Source organism: Parus major, chromosome 6, assembly GCF_001522545.3.
Source record: "Parus major isolate Abel chromosome 6, Parus_major1.1, whole genome shotgun sequence".
NCBI classification, from domain to species: Eukaryota; Metazoa; Chordata; class Aves; order Passeriformes; family Paridae; genus Parus; species Parus major.
In genome coordinates this window covers 7,969,058-7,983,903 of record NC_031775.1, presented here as the reverse complement: position 1 = coordinate 7,983,903, position 14,846 = coordinate 7,969,058, and the positions used below count along the sequence as shown (strand labels likewise).

Sequence of the window (14,846 nt, the reverse complement as noted above, 5' to 3'; positions counted from 1 at the left end):
CCTTCCTTCCGCCACTTCCTTCCGCCACTTCCTTCCTTCCGCCACTTCCTTCCGCCACTTCCACCACTTCCTTCCTTCCTTCCGCCACTTCCTTCCTTCCTTCCTTCCGCCACTTCCTTCCTTCCTTCCGCCACTTCCTTCCGCCACTTCCTTCCTTCTGCCACTTCCCTGACTTCTGTAGCTCTCCCAGAGCATTTCTCAGCCTTTTCCCACCCAAACCTGAGATTGTGCTCCCCTTTCACAGCACACTAAGCTGTCCTGTATCGCACAAGCAAGCCGAAGAAAGCTATGTGTGTCTAGATGGAGCTCAGTCTCAGTCCTGTATCTTTCTACTCCATCCCTTGGCCGTACAGACTAGGGGGGATAATGGTTTCATTTCCCCTGGAAAACCTGTAATCATAATGCAAACCAAACCACTGATGGTTTTCCTGGCCTCTCCTCTACCAAGAGATATAGTCTGTGATTGTTCTTTCCAACAGACATTAATAAGTCTTTGTTTTGATGTGAACATCTTCATCATTCCATGCAAAACTACATATATATATTAGTATCACACAAACATTAAAAAATTCATTTAATACAACCCTATTTCAAGGTAATTTCATTAGACCTACACACTGCTCTGAATGTGAAGGGGATAATTCTTATTTCTGGGCAAATAGATGCACCACTTGGTGTAAGTAGCCTTGAACTCCCCAAAATATTGTTTGTTAATAGCCATTAATTCAAATCCAATTAAAAAACGTTTTTCTTCTGATACAAATATAAATTATCCTCAAAGGATAGCTTGAACAGTCACCAAAGATTGATTGAGTCAGATTGATTCTTCAGCAGGAGAAATATCTCATGCATTTGACACTTGCTATAAAAGCAGCAGCTACTGACACTAGAGATTGCTTGAACAGCTGTAAATTAATCAGATTTAAAGACTGCATTTGGTAATTTAATCTGTACAAGGGAACTAAGGCCTAGCTCTAGCCTTGTGAAAAAATATCAGACTTCGTATTTTGAAGGTCCCTGATGGTGACCTTGACTTTTTTCTAATATTAATTCCTTGTTCAAAAGATCATTCATTGTCCATAGGAGCTGAAGGTGCTGTTTATCTGCAGACCCAGTGATTTCTGGCTGTTTCAGGGTCTCCCAATGTTGCAGTGTTGGACTTGATGTACAGCAAGGCAGGACTTCTTAAGATCATTCCCTTAGTATAAAAGGCTGGCATTTGGCAGGAGTTAAAATTTACTAGCTTGTTATATGAAATGTGAGGCATCTGTGGAAGGTAGAGCCAGCTCAGAAAATTCTAGATGCCCTTTCACACACGGGAGTAATTATTGACTGGCTAGTAAAATATCAGTAATGATTTTCATTAATATCACTGTCACTGTCTAGATAAACCATTCTGGAGAAGGTACATCGCCTGTCTGTTTTGAAAATACTGAATTACACTAGGCAATTATTTTCCCTACTTCAAGCCTAGTGATTCTATTGGTAATAATCTACACCCCTAAAATCCATGGAAGGAATGCACAAAAGGAACTGCAAGCCTTTTTTTTTTACTTCAAACAAACCACCACCAAGAAACCTGTTGCACCCCTTGCACGACCAGGTGCTGGTGCTGATCAGGACATTGATCCCTCTGGCTTTTCATTTATCAGAGTATTTACACCTGAGCCAAGAGCAAAGGACATTTGAGGTGCTTGCTGTTTGGCTCTCGGTTAGTTGATGGAAGATGATATTTCTTTGACAGCTGATTCAATAATAAATATATTCTAATTACCCCAACAGGACTCTGAGAAGATACAGAAATTTAAGGATGCAATTGCAGCTCAGACTAATTACTGCGTTCTGGTGAGTAAAACACTGCCTGTCCGAATAAGAACTAGTCAGCTTTTTCAAGAGAAGTATGAAGACCCCGTCAATAGCTATTTAAACACTAGAAAAATGTAGGCATCTCCAAACAGGAAAGTATCTGTTCTGTCACACTTAGGAACATTTTTAATGGCCAAAATAGTCATATTCAACTAACCTCAACTTAAAAAACACTAAGCCTAAAACTAAACATCTATGTATTTTCTTATATTTCTCTTCACTAGATGATAGAGTTCCCTATCTGGAACCTGATCCTCAAATGGACTGGTATTCTGGAACATGTATTCTGGTATTCCAAATTGCCATTTGTAATAAAGGTCATTAACAATGGAGTGATTATAGTAAGTTTTCTTTTAAAGACGTGAATGCAGTGTCTAACAAAAGGGAGAGATCCCCTCCAGTGAAGAAATCAGTTTAATATCAAATACAACTCATTTTCTGTTGATTAAAAATGAGACAATTCAGTCTGGCTAATGCTTTATGTCCCACTGTGCCAAGACAAAGCACAGACTTGTTCTATAAACAACTTAGTCATACCACTCATGAAATTAATAAATATTAATAACCAGCTATGATAAGTGAATTTTCTACCCATGGTTTTGCCTCAGACCATTGCCTATAAACATATACTGTTGATTACTCTTTGAATATTCATAACATTTAAGAAATCATTCACCTTCAGAGGTGAATATTCTTTTAAGGTATATTCTGAGCACTGAAGAGGTTAAGTGCTGCTTTCAGGCAGGACTGTGAAACAAAAGAAGCAGGGAAGGAAAACAATTCTGTGTTTCAAGCCTCGTGCTGAGAACACACATCAGAAGTTGAGACTTCATGTGTTCTGTAAAGCAAAGCCAGGTCTTCAGGGCAACCTGAATCATCTCAGGGTAACCTCACAATAAACACACTGTAGCTCTGCTGGGTCACAACCAATGGAATTTCTGTAAAACAGCTCTCAAAAAAAAAAATAAATAGAGAGACAGAAAAATAAAAACACTCATTAATTCTCCCCTCCATGTTATTTCACATCCAGAAACTGTTATAAAATTCAACCTCCAGTGTAGCTTATGGGAAAATATTAAAACTACCATTGGAAAAATAATTTTTCTTTAAATTTAAAAACTCTCCAGGTATTTCTACTGCCAAGCTCCCCCTCCTTTCTCAGAATAGCTGAATGTAACTGTTTGGGCTTTAAACTCTGGGTAAGACTTAGATGGTCTGACTAAATTGTGCATAACAGACTGAAATGTAATAGCTTCTAAGGAAAACAACAAAAAAAATCTACTTCATAAAACAAAAAGCAATTTAATGATTTTATTTCCCCTTGTTAAGGCTTACTAGTAGCATTGCTATCTTAAAAGTGGAGCTCTAAAATTCAATTTAGCCCAGTTTTTTCCTATGCGTTGACTCACAGTTTATTTCGTTAGCCTGTCTCGGCCTCTCTTCAGACATGACATTGATCTATGTTGCAAAAATGTCATTGCTAACAGCCTTATAAATCTTGTGGGATAGGAAAATATTTCCTTTGATTATCAAGTCAGTTTCCTTGTATGGGAAAAAGAACATAGACGCAGAGCTGATATGTGCTACCTTTTTGCAAGCATCCCTCCTCTGTCTGGGCTGATGAACAAATAGCTCCTTTACCAATGGGTGCCTAGTTCTTAAAAAGCCAAACCAGGCTATGCATTCCCAGCCCCCTGCTTCAAGCACTTATCCATGGTAAAAATTACCTTGTCATAAGAGAAGAAATAAACTTGTGCTTTTCTTTTATTTATTTAATTTTTTAATCCTTAAGAGGAAAACTAAGCTCATGCTCCTTTTCAAATCCTGCCTTCTCTCAGGCTGTTTGTTCCCCTTGTACAAGGGTCCTGTGCCATAGGGATGTCAGCTCTGCTCTCAGGGCAGTACAGTGTCCCTAGTTCAGCATTCCCTTCCTTCCTGACTTCAGCCTGGGCCACAGAAGAGCTACAGCTCAGTCCACAGAAACAGTGCTTTCACCATCAAGAACAAACCTGGACTGAAGGATCTTGAACACACTTTATTTATCACACAATTCCTGCATGGTTGGACCAAATTTTGGTTTGGTTTCCTAAAGAAACAAAACTCTGTAACTATCCTGTCTGCCAAGCCCCCAGTGCTGACTTTTGATCCCATTAGCCAACTTCAATCACATTTACTAGCAGGGCAAAACTTTTAAAGCTAATACATGCCTTAAGTCTGGAGCACTGGAGAGCTGGACAGAGCAGAGACCTGAGCATAGGCAGCTGATGGCAGGGACTTGATGCAGGCTCAGCAGCAGCCCCTGTGAGCTGCCACTGCTGCTTCTGTATCCCTAAGCCCAGTTCCTCAAGCTTACAGATCTGTGACAGATCACTGGCAAATATCTGTTATTCTGTTCAGCCTGTTGCAGACACCTACCAGATCCTTGGATCTAAGTTCTGTGGAAGGACATACACTTTAACTGCCAGAGGGAGATGCAGGCAGCAAGGAAATGGAAGACTTGTTCCAATCTGGAAGTGCTTTGGAGCCCTTCACCGTGAAACATAACCCAAATGATGCACAGAAAGTTCCAAAACATGCTTAGAAATTTCTGCTCTCCCATATGCTCCCCTCAGCATCTTTAGAAGCCCTGCCCATGATATTCAGCTCTAAAAGACAATGAACACACAAGTAATATCAGCACATAATGCACCTCAAGATTGTCTCATTCCTAATTTGTAAATCTTCAGACCACCATATGAATTTCTAGTTATTTCTGATCTTCAGCAAAGTACAGAGTCAGAGTAATATCTGAACATTACAGGCTTTACATCATTCAAACCAAATTCACCAGCTCTGACCAGAGCACTAGGCAGCAATAGTCAAAATGCCTCCAAACTCAGTAAAATGCTTTTGTTATCACATCTTATCACAGGCTGTTACTGGAATGGCAATAGACAATCACCTGCTAGGGCTCAGAGAGGTGGCACGGGAACACTTAAAGGAGCTGCCAGAGATATTTATGGATGAGACTTATCTGACAAGCAATCGATTCATCCTCTCAACCAGCCAGGTGAGTTTCTCCTGCTCACGGGTCTTGCCAAGGAGAGGATAATTCATTTGTGTTCTGCCAGATCTTGTAGCTCACAGTGGGAACAATGTAAAAAAAGTATCATTAAGAAGTCTGCAAATTGCTCCACATTTTCAATCCTGTTTTGTTTCATCAGCACAGTAAATACTGACTGCAGTTACCACTTCGTAGGAGCATTTCAAAGTCCTTCACAGAAGTTCTGTAAATGCACACAAACAAACTCAGTAAAATTCACATGAGGGCTGTTTCCTCAGTCTCCAAACTATATAATATTCCTATTCCCCTTCTTTTCCTCCTTCCCCTAAGTTGACAGCTCTAGTGAGAAGTCTTTACTCCAGTGACAGTATAGCCACCAGCCAGAAGGGCTGCCACTCTGAGAAGCAAAAATCCAAGGGCCACAAGGAAATTTAAAGTTGCTACATTTAAGATCTTTGAGAGTCTTCTGTTTTTTGCTGTAAGACAGCAACCCATGCAGACATGCACCTCAGACTTACAGACATTTTAGACAGGTACAGACATTTACAGGTTACAGTTATTTGTGCACACAAAGGTCTAAGAGTCAGTATTTCCCACATTTAATGTTATAATAAGGAAGCATCTTTATGGGATAAGGCCTAAAAATTAAATGTTTCATTGCATGTAGTAGCAGTCCTAATGAAAAAAGAAATCTATGTAGGAATTCATTAACTGAAACACTAACCCAGCTGCCACAGATTGAGACTATTCAACAAAAGAGACTTACAATATCATGCTACAGCATAAAACCTTAATAAGTAATTTGATTTTGTCATAATGTTTGTAGGCTTTCAGACATGAATGAAAGTAACCAACATGCTACTACATAAATTCTCCAAGAAACTATCCATGAGCAAAGCAGTGCTTCTGAATAGCTTTATGGCCTTCGGCTGTTACACAGCAAATTCATCTGACAATTCTACGGCTCTATTAGCAGGACTAATGGCCTGTTCTACACCATTAAAAAGGAAAATGTTGTTAGGGAAGGCCCATGTACACAAACTCTGAAACATACAGATTTCTAACACCTTTTATTTTCTGCAGAAGAAAGTGTTTCACTGCCATATTATGCCATGATTAAACTGGGGTGTAATAGAATGCCTAGTTGCATTAGAGTATTTTTATATGTCATCACAGTTATAAACTAGTATTAGAAATGGACAGTGCTAATTTCTCTAATTTAATGCAGTCTTCACATTACAAATTTAACATAGCCTTAAGAAATTGAAAACCTTAGAGAAGTTTTACATATCCATTTTATGTACAAGAATTACATAAAATTCCTATCAATAACAAATCTTTCAGCTTTCAAATACCTATATAAATTGAGCAAAGAAATGCATTATAGCCACCTCAAATTATACCAGTTTTTAAACCACAGTGAACAAACGGAGCAGTCAAATTCTATCCTGAGATCAGCATTTGCCTTCCAAAGTAAATCATCTCCAGGTCTGGATTTCTGAAGACAGCAATACTCCACAAGGCTGGACTCACCACATTACCAATATTTGTAGCTTTTTTTTCTCTTTTTCCTAATTCCTAAGCCCTGATTAATCAGAGATCACTCCTTTCCTTCTCCCTGCCACCAGGTTCCTACTACTATGGAAATGTTCTGTTGTTATGGGCCTGTGGTGCCCAATGGATATGGGGCATGTTACAACCCTCAGCCAGAGCATATATTATTCTGCATCTCAAGCTTTAAAGAATGTAATGAAACCTCCTCAGACAGGTTTGCAAAAGCTGTGGAAGAAAGTCTCCTAGCAATGAGAGATCTGTGCAAGAAATGCAGTCCCACTACAGCAAAGCCACCTGCTAAACAAGATGCAGCCACACAGCCACAGAGTGACCGCCAGCGCTAAGGGGCTGTGGCAATTACTCTCCCAAATCCACCTTATGAAGAAACATGACATAGCTGTTCAAAGGCAAGATAATACTAGTAATATAATAGTGTAGAACCAAAGTGTCATTTGTTTCTCATTGTTGCCAACATATACAACTCTGTATACTAAATCTACCATTTCTTGCTTACAAGTCAGCAAAAAAGATTTGGTCTCACTGGCTGAAATGAAGGAGGAAGTCATAAAAGTATGTGTTGTACCACCATTTCTAACCATAATTAACTTGTGCCATTTTACTATCTGAAAAATTGAGTAAGTTTGTATATGACATAAATTAGATACTAAGGCACACCAAATAATTAATATCCCCTGCAAGTAGTTCTAAAATATTCACATCTATTACTACGAGATTTGCATGTAAAGAAAAAGATGTAAAGATAAGATGTAAAGAAAAAGAAGAAATTTCCAATATTGGTAATTTCAAGAGTAACACTGTAAATAATAGGCTGATGCCATTACATCTTGAACTTTTGCATGAAGAGTATTTAATACCACCAGTCTATTTACCATATAAGAAAAACTGATTATTTTTAAAGGAATGGCCCCTGTGCATTTCCACAGAGTTTAAGAACATACCACGAGTGTTTGCATGTTTCCCCCAATTCAAAAATTCTGCAGAAATAATTTAGCTTTTATTCTGGTCTGCTCTGGTCACAAGCACCGTCCTGTTCTGAAAGCAGCATATTGGAGACATGATCCATCACAGAGAACTGGCAGAATTTTGTCCCTAATGAATTGACTTAATTATTTCTTTCTATCAGTGAGCAAAATCCAGCCTGACAGAGAGGCAAAGCACAAAACAGAAGTACTATTCAATCCTACTTAAGACCTTTTCTGTTTGCATTGGAATTAATTTAGTCACTGTGACTGGCAGGAGAGTGAATGCAACCACACAAAATCAAAGAGCAATAACTAGAATGAAGAGGTAAATTTGCAATATAAGTAAGTCTTCAAACTAGAGTTATACATACCAGTACTGGTACTCATATCAGCTTTGCAACATCCCGCTTGGAGGGACTTACATTTTTTATTTTTTAATAGCAGATGTAAGGTATCACATTCTGCAATATACAGTAAATTCAACCAGGAAAGTGGTAATATATAGTGTCTGGTAATTCCCATTTTATGTGAGTGTTATCCTGAGGTTTCTCTCATTATCTCTTTGATTCTCTGTGAATCCTTCCAGGGACTGATATTTTCAGTTACTTTCTCATGAGGTGAAACATGCTGCCTTACAGTTCAGTACTGTTGTTAGAACACAACTTGCTGACTGAAGACACTTAATTCCAAACTCCAGCGCAGATCCTGTGCTGCACAAGCTGGAGCACACTCTGGGGCCTGGCCAGGGATTGCTTCCTTGCCTATGGAGCGGTGGAGATGTTCTCTCTTCCTTTGTAGACCGAACAATCATACGTTTCAGCACTCTGAAACATAAAAGCAGAATAGATTTATTGCAATAACCTAGAGATGCAGATATGTTTCTGTCTAAGAACTCTAGATACAAATTCAGCAGATTCTATATGTCCATGGTTATTTTCCTGCCTCTTTGGAGTTGCAATTTAGCAGTCTGCTGGATAAAGGATATCCACAACCCCATGTATGAAAGCACAGCAGGCCTGATAATCAATTAGAGCAAGTAGCTATGTTGAAGTAAATCAACTATGATGATTTTCAAACATTAAGAGCTGGACTCATTTTTTTTTAAAGTTATTATATTTCACTGAACAATATGTATGTTTTATTATTCCATGAGCTGTGGTTCAAATAAAAGATGAAATATGTTTTTAGATTACATAAATAATATAATAGCATAAAAGCTGCCCCAAAGTTATCATAGAATGGTTTAGGTTGGAAGGGATCTTAAAGATCATCTTGTTCCCACTCCCCTGCCATGGGCAGGGACACCTTCCACTAGACCAGGTTGTTCCAAGCCCCATCCATCCTGGCCTTGAAAACTTCCAGGGATGGGGCATCCATGACTTCTCTGGGCAACCTGTTCCAGTGCCTCACTGCTCTGACAGTAAAGAACTTCTTCCTAACATCTAATCTAATTTAAAAGTTAAAATATAAAAATACATAAGCAAAACCCAAAGAAAACAGCCAGAGCAAAAGTTTGCTCAAAGAATACACAGTTCAAAATAAAACTTTAAATTGTTCCTATACTATAATTATAAAAGATTACTTTGAAATATTCCCAGTAATTTTACTTTGTCTCATTTCACTACAAAAGCATTCTGCATTTCTAACATAAATGTAGCACTACATATTTTTGTAGAATTATAGGTTTAAAATTGTACTAATATCTTAAGTGTATAAAAATACTGTGAATAGTTATTTGATAATTTATTCATTTTCTTCTAATTAAATATATACCTCTATTTTGCAATCCTAGCCATATAAGTACCAATAGTTATTTGCAAATATTACCTGTTTCTCATTTTACTTCTTTGCCTGGAATCTTAAAAGAAGCTCACTGTGCTCAACACAGTCACTGAGAACCCAGGGTGCATCTACACCCACATCTAATATTTTATACCAATTTATCATTAAGAGTCTACATTTAGACTCTTAATTTATCATTTAGTTGTCTACAGCTGCTGTAATGGGTGTTTTGCATTCTCCAGCTCTGGAAACTACTGGTGGTGGAAAATACTGATGCTATTTTTAGTTGAGGACCAGTGACCACCCATACTTCCTATTTATTTAACTAACCATTCTGTGCTTGCATCTTACTGATCTGGTTTTAGTGTTCAGCCTGAATACATGAAAGGAGCAGCTTTGATGAGCTCAGTCCCTGCAAGGGAAGTCCTTTGTGTACATGGTTTACCTTTGCCACTACCTGTGCTAAAAGCACTATCTGCAAGGTACCTGACTTTGTGCAGGAAGCTTCAAGCTCAGTTCAGGTCTGTTTAAATTGGAGGGTTCTGGTTGAATTACAGATGGATAAAATTTACAGGCATTACAAACTTCTCTGACAGCAGGAGCTTCACAAGGGACTGTACTGCTTCTCAGTTAACACAATTACCTACATGTATGTGCTGTGGTCCCCATGCTGCATCTGTGAAAGATTTCAGGAAATAGGTTTTCTTAAGTTCTTATTTAAAATTATTTGTGTTATACCGATCAAGTTCCTTTAAGAAGTTTAAAAATACACACTTTTATGCACTTACGGAAACCAAACATGAAGCTTTTAAAATGTTTCTAGCCAGAATACTATGGAAGAGATTGTTCAGTATAAAAAGAGAGAAAATGTTGATTGACAAGCTAAGTGTAATTACCTTAATGTAACAAGTGGCTATGATTTAATGAGCCCTCTTGGTGAGACCCGGGGCACACAACCTCCTGCAAGAGAACTTCCAGAAGGTAATTGTTTCGCTCTCCCCGTGGGTGTACATCAACGCACACGCAGTGCTGGGGTGTAGAAATGAAAAAGCAAATTTTTAAATGAAATTCCGTGGTGACAGCGATCAAAAGTAAAAGACGTTCGACTTCAAAACAGGGGTGTTTCAAGGGTGTGCGAGCCCGGCCTCGCTCCTTTGACAGGAGTTCTGCCAGAGCCCCTGTGCCACGGGTAACTTGGCAGGACACGGCTGTGTCAACACAGCGTGAGTTGCAGAAGACAGAGAAATATTTTAGTGATACTTTTATTTTTATAAGAAAGTATATATTTATAAATATATGTAAATGTAAATGTGTATTTATAGCACTTGTTGTTCCTGTTACGTTTTGTCTCTATTGAAATATATTTATCTGTCTATATCGATATATCCGCCCTGAAATGTACGCTAGTAACGCGCATCCAGCTCGGTCACGGACGGAGCTCCGCACGGCAAATAAAAGCCTCCAGAGGAAAGACCTTGTCGCCTTTTTGTGCCTGGCAGCCCCGGTCCGCTGAGCCCATCTGGCCCCGCCGCTCGGAGCCTCGGGGCGTCTCAGCGTGCGAGCCCCGCGGGGAGGGAGCCGGAGCCCGGCCTGCAGCTGCCGGGGCCCTGTCCGGGCTCCCCCCGGTGCCCGGCCCGGCCCGCCGGGCGGTGTGAGGCCGGACCCTGCCCCCGGCCCGCCGGGCGGTGTGAGGCCCTGTGAGGCCCGGCCCTGCCCCGGCCCGGCGGGCGGAGTGAGGCCGGACCCTGCTCCGGCCCGGCGGGCGGTGTGAGCCCCGGCCCGCCCGGGCGGTGTGAGGCCCAGCCCTGCCCCAGCCCCCCCTGCCCGCGGCAGGAGGCTCGGCCGGAGCGGGGGGGACTCTGCCCGCAGCGCTCCCGCCGTAGGATCGTGCGATGTAGCGAGTCGGAAGGGAGGCACAAGGATCACCGACTCCTGGCCCTGCTCAGGACAGCCCCAAGCATCCCAGCAGGTGCCTGAGAGCACTGTCCATACGCTTCTTCAGCTCTGTCGGGCCGGGGCTCTGACCACTGCCTTGGGGAGACTGTCCCCGTGCCCAGCCACCCTCTGGGTGAAGAGCCTTTTCCCGGTACCCAAGTCTAAATCTCCCCCGAAGCAGCTTCAGGCCTGTGGTCCGTGCTCAGGTTCCCCGTGGCCGCGCCGTTCCGGAGGCTCTCTCTCGGTGTTGCAAGGCTGGCAGGCTGCGAAGGGGCTCCAGCAGCTGTCACCGGTGAGAGAGGGGAAAAGGCCGCTCCTTAAACGCGCCTCAGAAAGCACAAACACCTCCAGATGTTCTGTTTTCTAAAATAAGCTTCCCAGTGTCTGTACATTTTCCATTTACACAAACCTCATTAAATACACAGACTGAAATAAACACATAAACCGAGGATGAAAACATTTAAACCCAAATGTAACTGTAAAGAGAAGTATTTGGGAGCAGAGTTACATCTGACGCTCACAGCTCAGCTATTATTTCCAGCAGCCAGCGCAGAGCAGGCAGCAGGTACCCCCAGGGTGGGGGCAGCTGTGCCACGTTTTGGAGCAGAGCTGCTCCGACCTCCCTCATCCGCAGGTGAGGGACCGAGCCAGCTGTGCGGCTCGGGGCGCTGCTGCAGGGTTTGAAATGGCTCCACGGCAGCTCTGACAGAAGAGCAGTGCCTCGGGGCTTTACAGAGTTTGCAGGTGCTGCAGAACTTCACTATTCAACTAAAGTTGCGGTGGTGTATAGCCCACAGAGAAGGGTTGTAGCTATTTTTTTCTCATTCATCTCATTAAGGACTGGTGTAGTCTATTTCCTGTTTATGAGGGAATAAGCGACACTTTTCCTCTGCTCCGATGCTCTCCAGCTGTAATAACTTTTCTGCCTAGCAAAATTAATCTAAGGTTACAAGACAAATCAAATTGCATTCATGTGAACACAAGTATTCAAATAAGTACAAATTTTTGTGAATTCGTAGGCTTTAGGTAACATAGAGGCACCCCCATACACACACACATACACAGATAAACTTGGTATCAGAAAAATCCCTATTTGCTTGACACTGAAAATTTACAAAGAACATGAGTCAATGCAGTAAGTGGGCTACTGGCAACTCATTCCAATTTTTTTCCCTGGGGTTGGTAGATGATTGCAATGTACCTGTCACGGCCCTAACCTTGGGAAACTAGTCAGGTGGGCTTTTTAATTTAGAGACCACAGTATAGAGATGCCATCTCTCTCACCTATTTTATAAGTGTGAATTAATTGTCTGAGATTACCATCAAAGCTTCCTAGAAAGCAGCAAGAGCTGTCTGATGAGAATGGCAGAACAGCAGCAGAAGCTGAAAGCACGGTGCTTCATGAAACAGACTCTGTCCTCAGCCACTTCTCCTGCTTTTTCAGTAAGTTGAATTAAAATACTGCAAACAGCTCTCACAGGTGGACACCATTAGGTTAAATTTTTGAGAGATGCTGACCCTTGTAAGTCGTACAGCTACAGTGGAACCGGGACAGATGAAGTACCTCCACCTGCCAGAATAACTGAGGTGTCAGCACAGCCTTAACATAGCTGATAGAAACCTGGAAAGGTGAGACCCTGAATGTTTGACTATACAGGAATCTGCTTCTGCCTTGTAAAACAACTCAATAGAAAGTGATTAATAAAAACAAATTTAGATCGGGGTAGTGCCCAGGCAAGTACTTAGCACTTCTGTGTTCCTGGAACTGCATTATTAGCCAGTTTTCTTATTTCCCCAGTTCTGATTAATATTATACAATGCACCATAATAAACCTGAAAAGCACCTAATTCATCTAAAAAATTATGTGGATCAAGAGATTATTTTGTCCATTCTGATTTGACTCTCAGCTTCACAAAAATCTCAAATCTTGAATGTCCTGAGAAATTACTCTTTCAATAGAAGATGAATTATGCGTCAATGAACAATTGGGTTATCAAGGTTGTTCAGTTAATGTTCCAGCTGTTCTATAACACCATCTTAATGCTTATTGGAGAATTCTTTTGAATTTAGTCTTATTCTGTGGTACTTACAAAAAAATGCATTGTGTTCCTTACAGCTGCTCTGCCAGTTAATAGCAAATACAAGCACAAAATTAATTTCTTGCCTTTTATCCCTAGACCTAGAAATGACAGAGGGTGGAGGCTTCATTCAAAGGAGATCCATTAATGTAATAATAGTGAAGATAGAGACTAGAGCTGGTAGGCTTTGTGGGGAGTTTTGTACAGCACTTAACTACATTAACACTGGGGTTTTCTCCTCTTCATAAGGGCTAAAACTTAGGTATACTCAAAATTCACTGTGAACCAAGCAAATACAGTACTGGGCACTGCTGCTTTGCCCTTTTCCAGCTGGTCTGAAGACAGATGGACATCAGCTTATTCTGGAAGTGGTGACAGGCTGGAATGCTGTAGACCTGGAGGTCAACAGGGAGATTGTATTTCATTGCAACATCTATGACTTGGATTTTGGTAACTCCTGAATTTTATTATTTGCAGCTTTAAAAGCACATGCATTTTGAAATGAACACTTCCTAAGGCATAAACAGTCCAGGTGCTATCAACATTTACACTCTTAAGCTCTGTACTGCATTATATCCAAGGTGGTTTGAAAGGCACAGTCAGGAACAGAGTATGGCTTGGGAGTTAAGGCCATGCTTGGGGAGCACTGTCTGGGGCCATCCCACATGCACACAAACACAAGAAAACCTGCTAGGTTTCACAGAGGTATTAGGGCTTCCCTGTGCTCTCAAAATAGCAATTTTTATTTTTTGCTTGAGCTGAATCCATCTCAGGTTACAGAATTAACCACAGCAGAGGCAAACGGGGTCCAAATACTGCGAGGGAGGGCACAAAAGGACAATAGGTGCTGGGGTAAGAAGTAGAAATGCAAAATGCAAATATACTTCTTGCATTTATTTTCTAAGTTGTAGTTTTCTCCTTTAGAGGGTGATGGCAAGCTGGATCCACTTTGTGAAGAAGCCAGAAAAGCAGTGTTAAATGCTTAACAATTTACAGAGACACTTTCCCTTTAATCTTGGGTTTCTGTAAGGCAGTTTACTTGCATCACAAAGATACAACCAATTGGTTCTTTTCACTTCTAGGTCTCAGTGAAGAGGATAATCTGGTTACACCCCCATGTCAACCAAATAAGAATAGAACACCTTTTCCAGAACCAGCTGTATATTACTACCCTAAATATTGCAAATTTGGGCACATAGAACTGAGTTGTATGGCATTTTAATAATTTGAATTAAATTAAAAGAAGAGTGAAATTCTGGGTATCTTTCATTCTTTCAACTCTATAAAGTTTCTTATGTCAAAGATAGTTTCAAAATCATTCATATCTGATAATACTTATTTTTACAGATAATAATTATTTTTATTTTATTTTATTTTATACCAGTTTACAGTTCTGCTCTTCTCTTGGCAACAAGTATCTCAGAGAACATTTGTGCATCACTAGGGAGCCCAAAAGAAGAGAGAAAGAAGTTGGCATAGCCATAAGGACAGGATTAAAACTGACTGGGTGTTATCACAGCTGATATTCCATGTACCCTAAAAGTAACTACAGTACAAAGCTTCCTTTTTGCTCTTATTTATCAATACACATTCAACTTCAATTC

General features: G+C 40.7%; 2 protein-coding genes across 2 annotated transcripts in view; both read left to right on the top strand.

Annotated features, from left to right (window-relative positions):
* The window catches only part of CHAT (choline O-acetyltransferase), a 34,086-nt gene extending 25,389 nt beyond the window's left edge, over nucleotides 1-8,697 (top strand). Inside the window, exons 15-17 of the mRNA XM_033515700.1 lie at nucleotides 1,783-1,845; nucleotides 4,778-4,915; nucleotides 6,538-8,697. Of these exons, the coding sequence (XP_033371591.1) occupies nucleotides 1,783-1,845; nucleotides 4,778-4,915; nucleotides 6,538-6,807 (471 nt within the window). The 3' untranslated portion in view covers nucleotides 6,808-8,697. The remainder of the gene's footprint in view (nucleotides 1-1,782; nucleotides 1,846-4,777; nucleotides 4,916-6,537) is intronic.
* A 3,828-nt stretch (nucleotides 8,698-12,525) lies between these two features.
* On the top strand, nucleotides 12,526-14,228 carry C6H10orf53 (chromosome 6 C10orf53 homolog). The gene is made up of 3 exons (XM_033515699.1): nucleotides 12,526-12,606; nucleotides 13,533-13,692; nucleotides 14,167-14,228. The coding sequence occupies exons 1-3, from the start codon at nucleotides 12,526-12,528 to the stop codon at nucleotides 14,226-14,228; spliced, it is 303 nt and encodes a 100-aa protein (XP_033371590.1).
* Nucleotides 14,229-14,846: the final 618 nt, after the last annotated feature.